The 16,398-nt window shown below is 44.3% G+C and overlaps 1 protein-coding gene across 5 annotated transcripts; it reads right to left on the bottom strand.

The window, feature by feature from the left end:
* Positions 1-371: 371 nt before the first annotated feature.
* LOC116987579 (rab5 GDP/GTP exchange factor-like) lies at positions 372-16,185 on the bottom strand. Of its 5 annotated transcripts, none has more exons than XM_033043720.1 (9): positions 15,929-16,185; positions 12,719-12,886; positions 8,338-8,492; positions 7,415-7,566; positions 6,498-6,567; positions 4,912-5,047; positions 4,364-4,455; positions 3,463-3,719; positions 372-2,164 (listed from the first exon to the last, which is right to left on the bottom strand). In XM_033043720.1, exons 2-9 carry the CDS (start codon positions 12,883-12,885, stop codon positions 1,838-1,840), a joined length of 1,356 nt encoding a protein of 451 aa, XP_032899611.1. In that variant the 5' UTR covers position 12,886; positions 15,929-16,185; the 3' UTR covers positions 372-1,837. The 5 variants fall into 5 exon arrangements, with proteins under 5 accessions (XP_032899611.1, XP_032899613.1, XP_032899612.1 ...); XM_033043722.1 differs by having other exon boundaries at positions 12,719-12,890; positions 15,937-16,185; XM_033043721.1 differs by having other exon boundaries at positions 15,962-16,185.
* Positions 16,186-16,398: the final 213 nt, after the last annotated feature.

The following is a 16,398-nucleotide window of genomic DNA, read 5'->3' as shown; positions in this document are numbered from 1 at the left end:
AGACCATATAGTGAGCAGATTTAATATCTCTGGTATTTAGTTTCTCACTGATTAACTTTACCTGTCAAGCTTTCAAAAGAATGCTGTAAAAGAAATGGGTGACATATCAGTCTTACCAATGAGGCAGTGACACATCTAACGACATCATTGGCTTAACCCCCTAGATAAACTTTCAAAGCTGGAGAGGGAGCAAATTTTACTCTGGAAATTTTTGTACTACCTACTTATTTCTTCCCATCTGGCAGGCACCATCCTCTGGACACTGTTTCAGTATGTGCTCAGATAGGACACTTAAACCACAGTGGACAACCTTGTGGATGCATTGCTACACAGCCATCTTCTGCTGGCTGATATCGAAGACTTTTAAAAAAATACTTAATGGGACTGAATGTGATAAATGCCCAAGATCCGATGACCTACTCACCAGGATTTCAATGGTGGTGCTAATGGAGATATGGATGCACTTCCAAAATGCTCAGAACCCAGAATAGTCAGAAGGGTCTCAACCCAAAATGTCATCCATTCCTTCTCTCCAGATATGCTGCCTGTCCCACCGAGTTACTCTAGCATTTTGTGTCTACCTTCTATTTAAACCAGCCTCTGCAGTTCTTTCCTACACATCCTAAATATGTACTGATAGGTTGACTGGCCATGTAAATGACCCCTAGTATGGACAGTTGGAAGGAAATTTGGGGAAGTTGATATTTATTGAGAGTAGTCAGGATGCATAGACGTAAAGTGGGGCAGTCCAGTGAGGAAGAGACTGGACTAATGGGCGTGAGCCAAGAGCTGGCACAATAGCCTGCTTCAATGCCACAATGGAAATGTGACTGGATATACTTTCAATAGTGGGAGTGCAGAAAAGCTTTACAGGATCAATTTCTGGGGCAATGAGTTTGTCTTGCGCAGAGAGAATTAAACGAGTTTAGAAGAAGAAGTTTATCCACATATACATTTTTTAAAGTGACTTCACAGGGTGGATGCAGGGATGGCATTTGTTCTGACTGAGGTAGTTAAAAATGGGGCATGGGGTGGAAGGGACACAATCTCAGAATAAGGTGAGAAGTTTCTTCACCCAGACAATAGCAAATCTTGTAGTTCACTATCCAAGGCTTGTGAAGACCCAGCTGCCGACTATATTCAAGATGGATAGATAGATTTTTACATAAGGGATATGGAGTTAGTGGAGGAGGAGGGATACAGAGGTAAAAGATCAGGCATGATCTCACTGAATAACTGAACGATCTACTACTATTTCCATCACAAATTATAAACCTTCACATAGCTGTCCAGGACTCAGTTCAAATCTGTATTTGAAAGAACTGATATGCCCTCTAGTGGTTCTATTGATGGGGTTACTAGAGGCAGAATGAAGTCACATTCCTGATCAGAACAAAAAATATTTTCATTCCGTTTCCTTCTCACTCTGACAATGTCATATAAAATGCTCTCTCCTCCCCCTCCATCCCTGAAAGGTCTTCACTCTTTATTACTGTGCTCTGTGGATCATATTTCTGCGACACAACAAACAGACCAGAATGCGCTACAATGTCATAATCACAATAGGAATCCAGTAGAACTTTCTGGGGTGCCAATTTTCCTTGTGTCTCCTGTTATTACTGAAGAATGGCCACAAGATTAAGGTAACATAAATTTAAATTCCTGATGCCAAACTATTGAATGGGAAGTTAGACGTAATGAAACATTTTGCTTGTTTTATTGTGCATTCAAGTTTTATAAAAACCTACTTCATTTGTGCAATCTAATTATTGTGCAAAATTTGATTCTCTACAAATAGTGGAAGTCACAGTTACACAGACCCAATTTCCAAAATACCTCATTCTGGATTCAAAGTGTTACAGAGTGGAAATTTTTCAATGGTTTCCTCGACCTCCTCCTTAACAGAACGTTTCCATTCGAGAACCTCCTGCTCCAGTTTCTTCACCTCTTTAATAATATGGTCCTGTCTCTCCCACACTTCAGAGAGGAGCAGCTGCAGATTCTTGTGCATCTTCTGAATGCCAGGGTCTGCACTGTAAAGGAAGGGGGAGCTCGGAGTCTTTTTAGCAGACAGTTTGTGACCTTGCATATATTGTTCAAATTCCTCATGAGAGAGATTGAGAGAGGGGCCATTCAACTTCTCAACAAAGGTAACAGCACAGCACTGGAAGAGAAAGAGAATTTAATATTACCCAAAGATTCTATCCAAAACAATCCCAAAATAGAACACACTTCCTTTTTCTACCGTTGCTCATTTTCACAATACTCTACTTACTTGAATGATCCATTATAGTTTAAAAAGGGGAAAACACGTTGCAGAAGTCTTGCTCTATTTCCCTGTTCAAAAACATCTCCTACGTGGAGCCTTTTTCAATGTTTGTGCATCAGCAATATCAAAATCAGAATCAATAGAACAACAAGGAGTACGCATGACATTAAATGTGATCCTGTCCAACAGATACTAATCGTCCCATGGCACTGCCAGTCTAAGAGGATTAGGCATGTTTAGGATGTTGTAAATAAGCAACTTTGTTTAGAAAATGGCTAACCATTTCAAACATTCTTACAGATCTCAGCACTCAGTTGCAAACACTGTTTGAGACTGGGTGCTGCGATTGGTAAGAAAACTTACTGTACTCCCACAGGAAGTATTTTGCAAAGAATTCAGTTACAAAATCTGAGCTGGGGTCACATGAAAGCAAGCAATTTCATGTTTTTTTTTGCACAAATAAAATGCTAATATCTGCAGAGGCATTGAAATATTATGAGCTGGTGAGCAGTGGCTCAAAACCATTGGCAAAGTCATGGAGCTTACAGGTACTGGAGAACTGTTCCTATTGCTGTGCTAAAATAATGAACTTTCAGCAATAGCAATACTTCCAATGAATCAATGAGTTATGCTCACAGATAAATGATCAACTCAACTAGAGAAACAATTGTAAAAATGTGGCTTAAGTCCAATATAGTTAGTCTACGTTGGGGTAGGAAGGGTGGATCATTAATGTGTAAGAAGGAACTGCAGATGCTGATTTAAGGATACATCTCTGGAAAGGAATGCGTGACGTTTCGGGTCGAGACCCTTCTCCAATCTGAAGAAGGGTCTCGACCCGAAACGTCACCCATTCCTTCTTTCCAGAGATGTTGCCTGTCCCACTGAGTTACTCCAGCTTTTTGTGTCTATCGTTGGTGGATCATTAATCATTGTTAAAATGGAGTCATGAAATCTATCTGCCTTGGTTGAAGGCTGGAAAGTTAAGGGGAGTATTCTGTGCCAGATGGATCAAGAGATCCCAGTAATGGAGTGAAAGAAAGCCTTTTTGGAAGGCAAAACAATCAACAAAACCTAAATATGGAGCACCCAGTCACTGAAATCACTGCTGAAATAAATCAATGTTTCCATGTTGTTAATTTGATTCCCCTGCCGTTCCCCCACCCCAGCACTGGACAGGAGCCATCACTCACCAGATTGGTAAAGTAGTAACCTGCCTCACCAGTCATCAGTCGTTTCGGGTGGCAAAAGCGGATAATGTACTGGATGTTCGAATGCAGCCGGGGAGGGTTCACCTTCAGCACCACATGAATCAAACTGGAGAGAAAGTCATCTGCAGCTGCTGGCTTTTCATTGGAGATTTGGATTGCAGAGAAAATATGTCTGCTGCATTTTGAGATACAGGCCAGTTTATCCTGTGGAGCTCGCTTAGAATCCATCTTCACGATTGCTAGTAAAACATTTTAAGAAGAAATACATCTGAATCTGACTTATGCAAAAAGTAATTGGTCGTCGTCTGCAGCTTCCTTCAGAATACCAGCTGTTCTACATGGAAACCAAACATACCCCTCAATTATATTCCTATCTGGCACTGGGCCCTAGATGGTGGATATTTGTTACTTCTCCAGAATGTCTATTGGCATTATTGGGTCTGCTGTAAGTTGGGGGTGGGATTAAGACTCACAGCTGACCAGGATATACTACAGCAGTCAAATTAAACAGCTTCCCATGTGAACACAAACATCTACTACATATTGCTACAATTTGCAGCAAAAAATAACTCATGATTAAAAAGAATTACAGCCTTTCTGTAATTACCCATCTCCACCACAGAAATGTGATCTTGGTGTTGCTCAGAAATATAAATCTTCTTGAAAAATTGAAATATTAGATTATTAGTTAGTATCCTAAAATATCCTCCATCTGTATCACTGATTGAGGGGATGTGCATTCTAACCCAGCATCCACCTAGTTGGAAAAACCGAGATGGGGAAATTGAAAAATTTCCAGACACTTTACAGTTGCCTTTGCTCTCTGCCATTATGGTGTGATGTGGTCATGTGAAAGTACCTTGCCCCATGTCCAAGCACAAACCTGTGATAGAAGACACAAGATGTTCGGTGACCTCTGGCTTGTCCTCATCAAGGGGAACTCTGAGCATTTCAGGGGTCACCCAGTGAAGAGCCCTGCAAGCACAAAAAAGTTTAACAATTCAAACGAGACAATTGGTGGCCAGAATTAAGTCCTGTTTAAAAAAAGCAAAAGATAAAGCATGGAAACAAGCCCTATGGCCCACAGAGTCCACGCTGACCAGCAGTCACCCGTTCACACTAGGAACCAACCTCAGAATGTAAATTCATTTTTATAAACATCTTGCAAACGTATTCCCTATTATACCTACAAGTTCTTGGCAGAAAAGCACCCATGTTGCCAAAGCATCCAAAGGCTTAAACCACCTTAGATCACTAATCCGAGGACACAGGGTCTGACTTTCAGACCCGTGGGAGAGGAATGGATTCCGATCAGTTCCAGTTCTGCTGAACAATTTCATAGAATCCATCAAAGGATTTCACGACCTGCTTAATCTTCCAATCCAAGGAATAGTTACAAATCTTCCAAAACAGGTTAAAAACAAAGCTCACCGTATACGCTGTTGTATTGCCAAATCCTTGTGTTCATCCTCTGAGATATCAGGACAGAACACGGTCTTATACAGCTGGGTCATGATGAATTTTTCGATGTTGTCCATCATCCTGTCCTTTTGCTCAGAGGAGAAACCTGCATGGAGGAGGCAGAGGGATCAGGACACTAACTCTATCCTAAAATGCACACAAAAGGATTAGTGACTAAGAGATGGAGACTTCCCAATTCTCCCACCCACTTAAATGCAGGCAATAAGTGCCTCTAAAGATCACTAGTACAACCAGCTTGGGCCAGTGGCAACTCAATACAATGGACAAAATGGCCTTGGCTTTAAAAGTTCTACTGCCAGACAAGTGATGTCACCAGTTGAATGTTTTGCCACTTTCTAATAAAGTCAAATATTTTTCTGTTTCTCCCTTGGCGGCCCTACGTACTCCCTGGTTCCTGACTTGCAAAGATATCCTGCTGTCTCAAAGGGAATATCTCCACTTTAAACCCAATGAGACACAAGGAGAAGCTGTTCAGTAACTCACTAAAAACAGATAGCTGTGCTCAGACCCAGAGCTACTCGAGTAACCTAGTAAAATTACTTGGCTTTCCTATTTAGGAGCAGCATCTCATTGCCTCCCTGCTCCTCAGACAGACAGGGCGGAACTTTCAGCTTCGATGCCCAGTGATGGATACATCATTTACAGGCTTAGTCAGCAGTTATTATCTGGAAATGGCAGACATAGGCTATGTACTGTCTGCCACTGAGACAGCCCAGAACTGCTTCTCAACCACCAGCTCCTCAGGAATATAGTTTTGCTATTCCTTGCAAGGTCAGGACAAACTGTTTGGATCCAGACTCAATGTCCACAAATGAACTTCCAATAGGTAAGCGTTATTGAACTGAGATCAGGAATGGGAACCTACCTATTTATGGGTTTTATTACCTTAATCACCATGCTGGTTGGGGTAAAAAAAAAAAAAAAAGCCAGCTAGGAGCAAAAGGTGGGAGCAATTTCTTCTCCCTGCCATGGTCAGAGTATTGACCAGTACCAGAAGTGGTATCTGTTCACTCAAGTGCTGCAGAAGTACCATTCAAAGCTCAGCTTTGCAAACCCTCAAAAAAAAAATCCAAGTTTTCATGCAGTCTCTGTGGGAATATCTTTGGTCTCCGATCTATCCACCCCAAAAAACGAGGCCATCAAGGCTCTCAATGGGAGTGATGCACATGTGTTAATGAAGCGGATAAGGATAGGAATATTAGCATTCCTCTGCACATAGGAAACAGGCAACTCTTTGGCTATCTTCACAAAGCCTGCTTTTCTGTGCAGTGCAGGCTCCTTCGATTTTGTCAGGTTACAAAGAACAGGCAGCAACTTCATCAGTTCAGAGGGATTCCGTTTCACCCATTTCATATCTTCAATCGGCTTTCCTTCTCTCAAAAATGGTAACCAAAAGGCATCATTCTCTTTGTATACAAAAATGCTGGAGAAACTCAGCGGGTGAGGCAGCATCTATGGAGCGAAGGAAATAGGCAACGTTTCAGGTCGAAACCCTTTTTCAGACTCTGATTCTCTTGTGTTGCTTTTGCACTCACCATTAAAGCATACTGCAATATTCTGGTAAAAGTCTTGTGCTAGTTCAGATTGTGCCTCTATAGTCAAATCCTGGAAGACACAAATTCATCAATTGGGTGAAATAGAAATTGTAGGTCCTACAGTTCATCTCATCCCATAAATCACCTCATAACCAAAATTCCATCGTCAAATCCCCAGAATCAGCACCTCTACCATCAGATATGGTGAACCAGCATCTCTACTGCCATGTAGGATGAACCAGCTTCCAGTCATAGTTGCCCAGAAGTGCCACTAGGATAATCTATCTTACCTTCTTTCTCAGTTCCACTTTCACAGAAGAGTTTCTTAAGCCAACTTAAGTTGGTGATAAAGAATCAGAAGGTCAAAAAGTGCTAAAATAACTCAGGAGGTCAGGCAGCATCTTTGGAGAACATGAATAGGTGACGTTTTGGGTCAAGACTTCTGGGTTTCATCCAAAAATGTCACCTATCCATGGTCTCCAGAGATACTGCCTGACCTGCTCAGCTACTCCATCACTTTGCATCCTTGTGTGTTAACCAACATCTCAGCTATAGAAACACCAATCTTCAGCTGTTTCATCATTGACCTAGCTCCAGATGAGCTCCAAGCTGATCCAGAATTACAACAAAATCTATCCAACAATATGGAAAATTGTCCTACTAATGGAGGATCTAAATGGGCAACTCCAACTCAACCTATCAGACTATTCCCAAACATCAGAGTGACAGGGGGTTCAATGACAGTATTGTCCAGCAGCATTTATTCAGTTGTGGTTCTACCAAGCACTGCCTTTCTCTACCGTATCAACTTAAACAGTGAATAGAGAGAAATAAAGATGACCCTTCCACCCCAACAGAGCAAGCACTGTAGGCTCAGAATGGTGTGCAGGGGTGAGATGGTGAAAGATGCCACATACCTGCCTTGCCTGAAGATGCTCAATAAATTGGACACAGCGTTTCTGGATGACCTGAATGGACGGCTTCCAAAGCGACTTTAGGAAATCTGTGAAATCCCCAGAATGTACCGGTGTGGATGTTGGCGAGCTGACTGTGGGGAAATGCTGGATCTCTAGGATAAACAGCAGAGACAGAGGTCAGACTGGACAGAACACATCAATAAAGGGCCTTTTCTTTAGGGTCCAAAGGAACCTGTGTGAATTCAGCACATTTGACAGCTGGAGACTCAAAAAAAATCTATAATCATGGAATTGTACTGCACGGAAACAGACCTTCCAGTCCAAACGACCAGTGGGCATTCATCCACATTAATCTCATTTCCCAGAACTTGCTCCATATTGCAAGGCAATTCAAGTATTCACATAGACATTATTTAAAGGCAATGCATTCACAGGCACTCTCAGACAGTGCATTCTCGGTTCTTACCACTCTCTGAATGAAGAGGATGCCACTCATATCCCCTCTGAATCCCTTCTCAGATCCTACCCCTAAAAACTAGAACAAGAAAAGTAAACTATACACAGCTCAGAGGGGTTCCTACACTGTTGGATATCATGACATCGTTACTAGCTGTGGTTTTGCAGCCAATCCCTCATGACTGGCTATGGGATCATGTTGTGTATAAATTAGGTGTTATCCTTCCTGCAGTACTATAATGAATACACCAACTTAATTGGCAGCGCTTTGTGACATCCTGAAAGTGATGTGGAAGGCACTATTTAAATGAAAGTTATTCCTTAATATTCCATCAAACCTCACTTTGAAACCTTCCACATGGTCCAAGCTTTTGTTTACTTGCTATCATATAGTTAAGTGTCAAATTTTAACTAACCACAATCCTTTAGGGTATTTCACCACACTCCAACCCTCTGTGGGTCCATACCTTGTCTGGGGGTGGCTTTGGAGCCAAATAATTTCTTCACGGTGCTCACTCGACGCCCCTTCTCACTGCTCCTCTTCTTCTCAAACTTTGAAAAGTTGAACAGTAGGCTGGTGGCCCCTGCAACCAGTGAATTTGTGGACCCTTCATTGTTCATCCTGCAAAGAAACTGAATTTTACAGACATTCGGAAATGGTAAAAGGCTGAATAAAATGCAGGCTGAGGAAACCAGAGAGCCCCAGTTTAAAAACTAGCAAGTGTCACAGCAACGAGGAGTTATACTCAGTGATCCTTCTCGATTGCAAGCTAGAAGTTTTACACATTGAAAAAATCCCAAACTCAGATTCCAGTGAGAAGGCCCTGCTTCATGCCAGTGTGAACAAGGACATTCACGAGTCAAATTTGACGAACCTTACCCACTGTAAACCTTGAATACCTCACTACAGGTTTACAGGGGGTAAGGTTCGTCAAATTTGACTTGAAATAAGTTGTATTGGTTCACATAGTTCACACTTCCTGCTAGTGTGTTGCTTCTCTGCTTGTCCTGCCTTCTATATTACCTTCATTAAAAAGGAGAAAAGAACAGAAAAGATCACACTACATCTAACAGGCATCAGACAGGAAAAAACTGAAAAAAAGAGGAAGAGATGCAAAAAATTGTTGATTTGTACCTTGAAATGACACCGTTCTCTTACCTGTTTACCCTTAATTTATACTGTGAATTTTTTTATTGTACCTTAAAATAACACATTTTACTGGCTTGTCACTTCTTAATTTACACAGAAAATTTGTGATAATCATACCTTAAAATGACACCAACTCCTTGCTTGTTTACACTCAAGTCATATTGAAAATATTTTATACTATACCTATTTGTAACATGATACCTGTTCCTGGCTTGTTTACTCTAAGTAGATAGAAGTATCCTTTACACAGGAAATTTTTGATAATTTTTTGTTTATTATACCTTGAAATGACCAATTTCCATGCTTATTTACCCTTAATTTATAATGTAATTTAAAAAAATGATACCTTGCAAAGATGGTCGGCCCGCACCTGCGCACACACTTCCCACTAAAATCGACTCAGCGGATTTTCACTCATTAAACCATCGGTGCAGCAGCTCACTGTTTCGCGGAAAGCCATTTATAGCGGAGATTTAGACAGTTTTTTTAAACCAAATTTCAAAATCCGCAGATTTGCGGAGAAATCTCATGCCTATTATAATTAAAGAAAAAATTCAAACCTGAACCTTCTACCATCCAAAATGATTAAAAAAACAAGCTCCTAAGAATGCCACCTCTAGCAAATTCCCCTCCAACTCTTGCACCATTCGCTCATCAGTGGTTTAATTCCTGGAATTCTACCCAACCACTTTGCAGCACATCCTCTGCTAGGAAGATTACAGCTGTTCAAGACGCTCACCTTCTTAAGGGCAGTTAGAGATCGGCAGCAAAAACTACTCTTGCCAATGACACCTACAACCACTCTACTAATGTGTGCTCTTTACTAATGTGCATTGTCATAATCAGGAACCAAAACTTGGCTGGAAAAGTTGGTTTCAGGTAAAAAAACAAAAAAAGATTTTTAATGTTTTTTAATCACAAAAGCAACAGAAAGTGATGAAAGGACTTATGGGGTTTCCCAAAGTTGACCTCACTAAATCTCATGAAATTTTGTCCCTTGGTGATATTTAAGAATTTTACGAACTTCCCTCAAAAGATACTTATACAGGTTTCTACTGGGCAATTTAAATAACCAACAAATAACAGGGCGATTTAAATAACCAGCAAAGAATATGTGAGGCAAAAAACATGTTCAATTAAATAGATAATTAGGCGGCGCGGTAGGCGGCGCGGCTCTCGTCAGCAGCGGCCTCTGCAGTCCGTCTGCGTTTTTATTATTTTATGTCTATGTTTTTATGTAGTTTTTGTTATTTTTTGTTGGGGTATGTGTGTGGGGGGGTGGGGGTGGTGTGGGAGGGAGGGGGTAACTTTTAAATCTCTCCCTGCACGGGAGACCCGACCTTTTCTTTGTCGGGTCTCCGTTGTCGTTGGGGCTGCAACGAGGAGCGGCCTCCAACATGAAGACCGGGGGCTCTGGTGCCGACTACTCACCTCACCGTCGCGGAGCTGGCCGAGTCCAGAGCGGGCGGAGCTGTGGTGGACGCTGCTGCGACCCGACCCCCGGAGATCCGGTGGCTGCAACTGCGGGTTTGGCGGACAGTGACACCGGGAGCCCACGGGTCCCTGGAGGGAGACCGCTTTTCCGGGCTTCCGCAACGGCGACTTCTCCCGCCCGAGTTGCGGGGTTGAAGAGCTCCTGGAGCGGGGCCTTACAGCACCGCCCCGCGCGGCTTGGAATGGCCGCGGGTCTCTGCGAGCGCGCGCCGGGGGCTCTAACACCAAGACCCGGTGTGCGACCTTGCATCACCCGGCGTGGCTTTAATGGCCACGGGACAATCGCCATCGCCCGCCGGGGGCTTTGACTTTGACATCGGGGGGGGGGGGGGGGGGGGGGGGGGGGGGGGGGGGAAGTGCAGTGGAGAGAAAAGTTTTTTGGCCTTCCATCACAGCAATGTGATGGATGTTTATGTAAATTATGTTGTGTCTTGGGTCTATTTGTTTGTAATGTATGGCTGCAGAAACGGCATTTCGTTTGGACCTCAAGGGGTCCAAATGACAATAAATTGAATTGAATTGAATTGAATTGAATGTTCAATTAAATAGATAAAACAATGACTTAATTAGCAGATATCCAAATTATCCACAGTAATGTGTAGGAAAGAACTGCAGATACTGGTTTAAATTGAATGTAGAACAAAAATGCTGGAGTAACTCAGCGGGAAAGGCAGCATATCCAGAGAGAAGGAATGGGGGACGTTTCGGATCAAGACTCTCGACCCAAAACGTCACCCATTCCTTCTCTCCAGAGATGCTGCCTGTCCACTGAGTTACTCCAGCATTTTGATCCACAGAAATATTTAACTAAATTTGCTGCTCTAATGTCCAGTAACACTGGCCAGTTCAACAGGTCCCACCTCGCTTGATCATCATCCAAAGACACATTGTACATTACGTTTAAACTTTGATGAATAAATAAATAGATTAAGCTTAGACCACACCATCCAACATTAAGCAGATAAATAATCAACACTCAGCAAAAAGCTACTTGCATTAATTAACAAGCCACCTTTAACTTGGCAACACATCTTAAGCAGCACATGACATTAAACCACCACAAAATAAAGGCTTGGTTGAAAAGTAAACTTTAAAGAGGATTTTAACAGAGGGAAAGATGGAGGCTTAAAGAAGGAATCCCAAGCCTAGGACCTTGGTTGCTGCTTATGGTGATGGAGCAATTAAAATGGGGAACGTGATGAGATCAGAATTGGTGACAACCAGATGAAAGGCAATTACAGATACAGGAAGAGGCAAATCCAGAGTTTTATAAACAAGCATGAGAATGTGAAAACGATGTTGCTCAACCATGAGCCAATGTAGGTCAGCAACCCACAGGAGTGACAGGCAAATATGGGGCAAGCTTGGGGAGCAAGGCGTAAGGAAGGAAGTCTCAGCTAGTTCCCAGATGGGGACAGTGACTCAGGAACAAAGTTTGCAACAGAAAGCCAGAAAGATGGCTTTAGCCTTCTCAGTCTTTCTTTGATGGAAACTGCTCAAGCAGTTCTAGACGTCAGACTGATAGAAATTTGGTCGAGCTTGAGGGAAGCGTTGGTCCCAACATGGGTACGAAAACTGATGATGATGTCAGCAAGAGACAGCACAGATGAATTTGGGGAGAGGAGCACCACCAAAAGCAAGGTAGATTTACATTGATTACACCTTTTGACCTTCTAGAAATAAAAACAAGATAACATTGACTCATGAGGCAATCTGTAGAGTCAGTCAAAGGTTCAGATGATCACTGTGTGCAGAACAACTGGTGTCTGGGCCTGCAAAACCACAAAGTAATTCTGAGCCCTGTAACTATGGTTGCATTCTGCACTGCTACCAAATACATTTGCCTTTTATTACCTTTTCAAAAAAACTGAATCATGAGAAAAAAAAATCAGAAATCCCAACTCAATGAAGCTCCGGGTGTCAGGTGATCAGCAATGCATTGTTAATCCATTTTCAGTGAGAGAGAAGCAGAATATGCTGGCAGTCTGCTTTTCTTATTTCTGGCATTGGGATTGTTCTCAGTTCAGGTTTAAACACACTTCTGTCTGCTGTGCAGAAATGAGCTCTGGTCAAATTCACAGACAATCTCAGGATAAACACAAGTGCACAGAACAAAGCAGCATATTAAAATAAAATCCAAAAGGATGCAGAATTTAGACCAGTGCCTCCTGGTTACCAACATCATCCCCCAGATTCAAACCTACTCTTTATTCAGATGTTCATCCTGTTGCTGCTGCCTCCGATTCCATTCCCTCCAGCATTTCGAGCAGTATCCGTGCCAGGCCGGGTTGCCATAGTAACCACAGCCATCTTTACACAGCAGCTCAGACTGATCAACATGGATTCCTTGGGGCCCAATTTTCACACTCATCCTGAAAAAGGAAAAACATGAAAGTCATCATCACATAGATTTATGGCACAGATGGAGGGCTTTCGCAACATCCATCCACATTGGCCTTTCAGAACCGGAACACGATCTGTACCCTTTTATTTACTGCTCTATTAACATGCCGAGGGTTTCTCTACCCTTCACCCACTGGTACTGATCTTCAGACTCCCACTCAAAATGAAAACACTTCTCTTCAACTCCTCTAAACTACTGCCAATTGCATGAAATCTCCATTATTAATACCTCTGCAAAGGAAAACGGGTCCTTCCAGTTCATCCTGCCTAGGCCTTTAGCAATTTTATATGGTGACATTTCCCTTTAACCTCCTTTCGAAATTAAACCACCCAAGCTTAACCACTCATGACTTAGGCGCTCTGGAAATCATCTCTGCGCCCATTTGAGTATGATAACATTCTTCCTGTAAACATGACTGGGGTCTAGCAGCTTAATCATGTCCTTCCTGCTCTTGCTTTGCAAACCGCACTCAACAACAACCAAGATACAGTAAAATTAGCGGGGTGCTACAGGAAGTTGCACATTACAGGAACACAAGGACTTTAAAAAAAAAGTTGGAACAAGCCATTCAGCCGTCAAGCCTGCTGTACCATTCGTAAGTTTAGTTTAAAAACACAGGTTCTTCAGCCCACCAGGTCCACACCCACAATCGATCATGCTATGTTATCCCACGCTCGCATCCACTCCCTGCACATTAGGGACAATTTACAGAGGGCAATTAATCCTCAAACCCGCATAAGTTTGGGATGTGGGGTGAAACCGGAGCACCCGGAGGAAACCCAAGTGTCACAGAAACAACGTGCAAATTCCACGCAGACAGCACCGGAGGTCAGAATCAAATCTGGGTCTCTGGCAGTGAGGCAGCAGCGCTACCAGAATTCTGTAGTTCATGAACTGATGATCTATCTCATTGGCATTTCCCATACAGATGCCAGAATCTTGAGCAAGACACAAAACAACCGTGGAGGAAATTAACATATTTATTTTATGGATAGAACTTTTTGGGTCAAGGCCCTTCAGTCTCATAAAAATTTCTAATTCCTGTCCTAAATGGCTTTCTTCTTATTTTGAGAATGTGACCACTCATTTCACATCCTTCAGTCAGTAGAAAAATCCTCCCTGCATCTATCCTTGGGAACTATGTAACTATTTTGTACACTTCAATGAGGTCCTCACACCCCCCTCCTAACCCCATTCCTCTCATTTGCTCCAAAAATAGAGCTCTAATTTTCTAGATTGGAAGATACAAAATAATCAGGCAAGTGTTAAAAACAAAAGTATGAACAGAACTCAATACTGAATAAGTACAAGGAAATACATTCTGGAGGGTATACCTGATATGTGACAGGGTATTAAGAGATGTGCAGATTCAGAGGGACCATATGGGGTGTAAATGAAACAAGGATAGAACTGTCCCAGAGAAACAAACCTAGTTGTTGTGGGACCCGACGCTCTGACACAGGACAAAATATTGTTTATTATGGAAGCATTATCACCAATGCAGCATTCAAAAAAACTTAAAATATAAAAATTGAAAATAATAGTTCAAGTTCAAGTTCAAGTGAGTTTATTGTCATGTGTCCCTGTATAGGACAATGAAATTCTTGCTCGATTGTGTTTGAAGAATGATGCCTTATTTTCCAGAAGGGGTAAATAAGTTTGATTAGTTTGGTAACTTCTTAAAATTACAGACCGCCATGGAGTAAGTTGGCTCGTTGTTCCACTTGGTGATACCACTGCGGTGAAGGAAAGGGCAGGGAGACGGCTCCCATCGAGGCGAGTCCCTCTAAGTCTGGGGTTCGGACGTAAAACGACAATCGAACAAGAGGGCGGGCGGGGGTTACCCAGCCCCAGGATTGACCCTCCCTTGTGCTCAGGACGGGTACAGTCTGCCCGAAGCTGGTAAACCCAAGCCCTGAAGTAAACCCGTCCATCCTGTGGGTCCCAATATCCCACTATAGGGACACCACACTGTGTGATTCACACCCTGCCCTCACCAACCGCGAGACCCCCACACCCCCCCCCCCCCTTCACCAACCGTTGAGACCCCACATCCTGCCCCCCTCTGAACCATGCTCAGCAAAGATACTGATGCTCAATGACTACCTGACGATAACCCACACCCCCCACCAACCGTCGAGACACACCACCACCACCCAACGATTCCCCGCCCCACTCCTTACAAACCCGAGACCCCACAACCCTGAACCTCACGCACTGACCTCCTCACCAGACCCTACACCCACCCACTAGATCCAGCACCCCGCCCCCCCCTCGAGACCCCATAGTATACCCTGCCCCCGAGAACCCTGAACCCACATGTGAGGCCCAACACCCCTCACCAACCACGAAAGCCGGCACCCCATCACCAACGCTCGAGGCCCCCGAGACCCTGAACCCCACATGAGACCCTGCACCCCGAGACCCCGCTCTGCTCCCTCACCAACCCTCGAGACCCTACACCCCCCCCCCCCCCTCACCGTCGAGACCCCAAACTGCGCCCCGGAGAACCCTGAACCCACACCCGCCCGCCGCCTCACGAGAGCCTCCCCCCCTCCCTCTTAAACTTCCCGCCTCCTCACCAACGCTCGAGACCCCGAAGCGGCCCTCACCAACCGTCGCGACGCCGCCCCGCGTGAGGGGCTCGTGATGCGGGCGCCGACGGGCGAGACCCCGCCACTGCCCCGCCCCCTCCCCCGGCCAACCGTCGCGACCTCAAACCGCTCCCCGCGAGACTCAACACCTCCCTCCCCTCCCCCTCCCTCACCAACCGTTGAGACCCCGTCCCCCCCCAGACACTAAACCCCGCCACTGACCCCCTCACCAAAGCTCGACACCTCGCCCCCTGGGAGAGCCTCTCCCCCGCGGGACCGAGCACCCTGATCACCACGGGGGGGGCCCCGACATCCCACACACGAGTCCCTACACCCCGTCTCCGCCAGACCCTTCACCTCTCGCCCCCACCCTCCCCCTGTCCCACCGCAATCCGGCTCCTGCAGCGATCCCGTACCCGAGTGAGTGAGTGAGCGAGCGTTTCTGGCACCTGTTGCTCAGGTGTCTTCACCACCCTCAACCTCACCCCGGAACCACACGCGGTCCCGACCGATCCACCGAATCCAAGCTCCGGAGGCGAAAAAAACAAAAACAAACTTCAACTGTCCGCGATATCTTTCGCCTTCGAGCCGGAAATCAACAGGAGTTTATAGACGGTCCTTCGAGCTGTAGCGGAGAGTCGCCGTCCCAGAGTCGCTCAAACAGGAAATTACCCAATGCTCATCAACACAGTAAGGCTGTCACCCAGGGAGTTGGGCAACTGGAATACATCTAAGGTAACCTCACATTCTGCTCTGCTCCACTCCAGGTCTGGAGTTGAAAACAGTTTACTCCGCTTTAAAAACATGTTCTTGCCCCCAACATTTCACGCAGAGGCAGAGACTTTTTTCTTCAGACTTTTAGAGATACAGTGCAGAAACGGGTCCA

This window comes from Amblyraja radiata, chromosome 25, assembly GCF_010909765.2.
Source record: "Amblyraja radiata isolate CabotCenter1 chromosome 25, sAmbRad1.1.pri, whole genome shotgun sequence".
NCBI lineage: Eukaryota > Metazoa > Chordata > Chondrichthyes > Rajiformes > Rajidae > Amblyraja > Amblyraja radiata.
The sequence above is the reverse complement of the archived record's forward strand: the minus strand, read 5'-3'. Positions and strand labels throughout refer to the sequence as shown.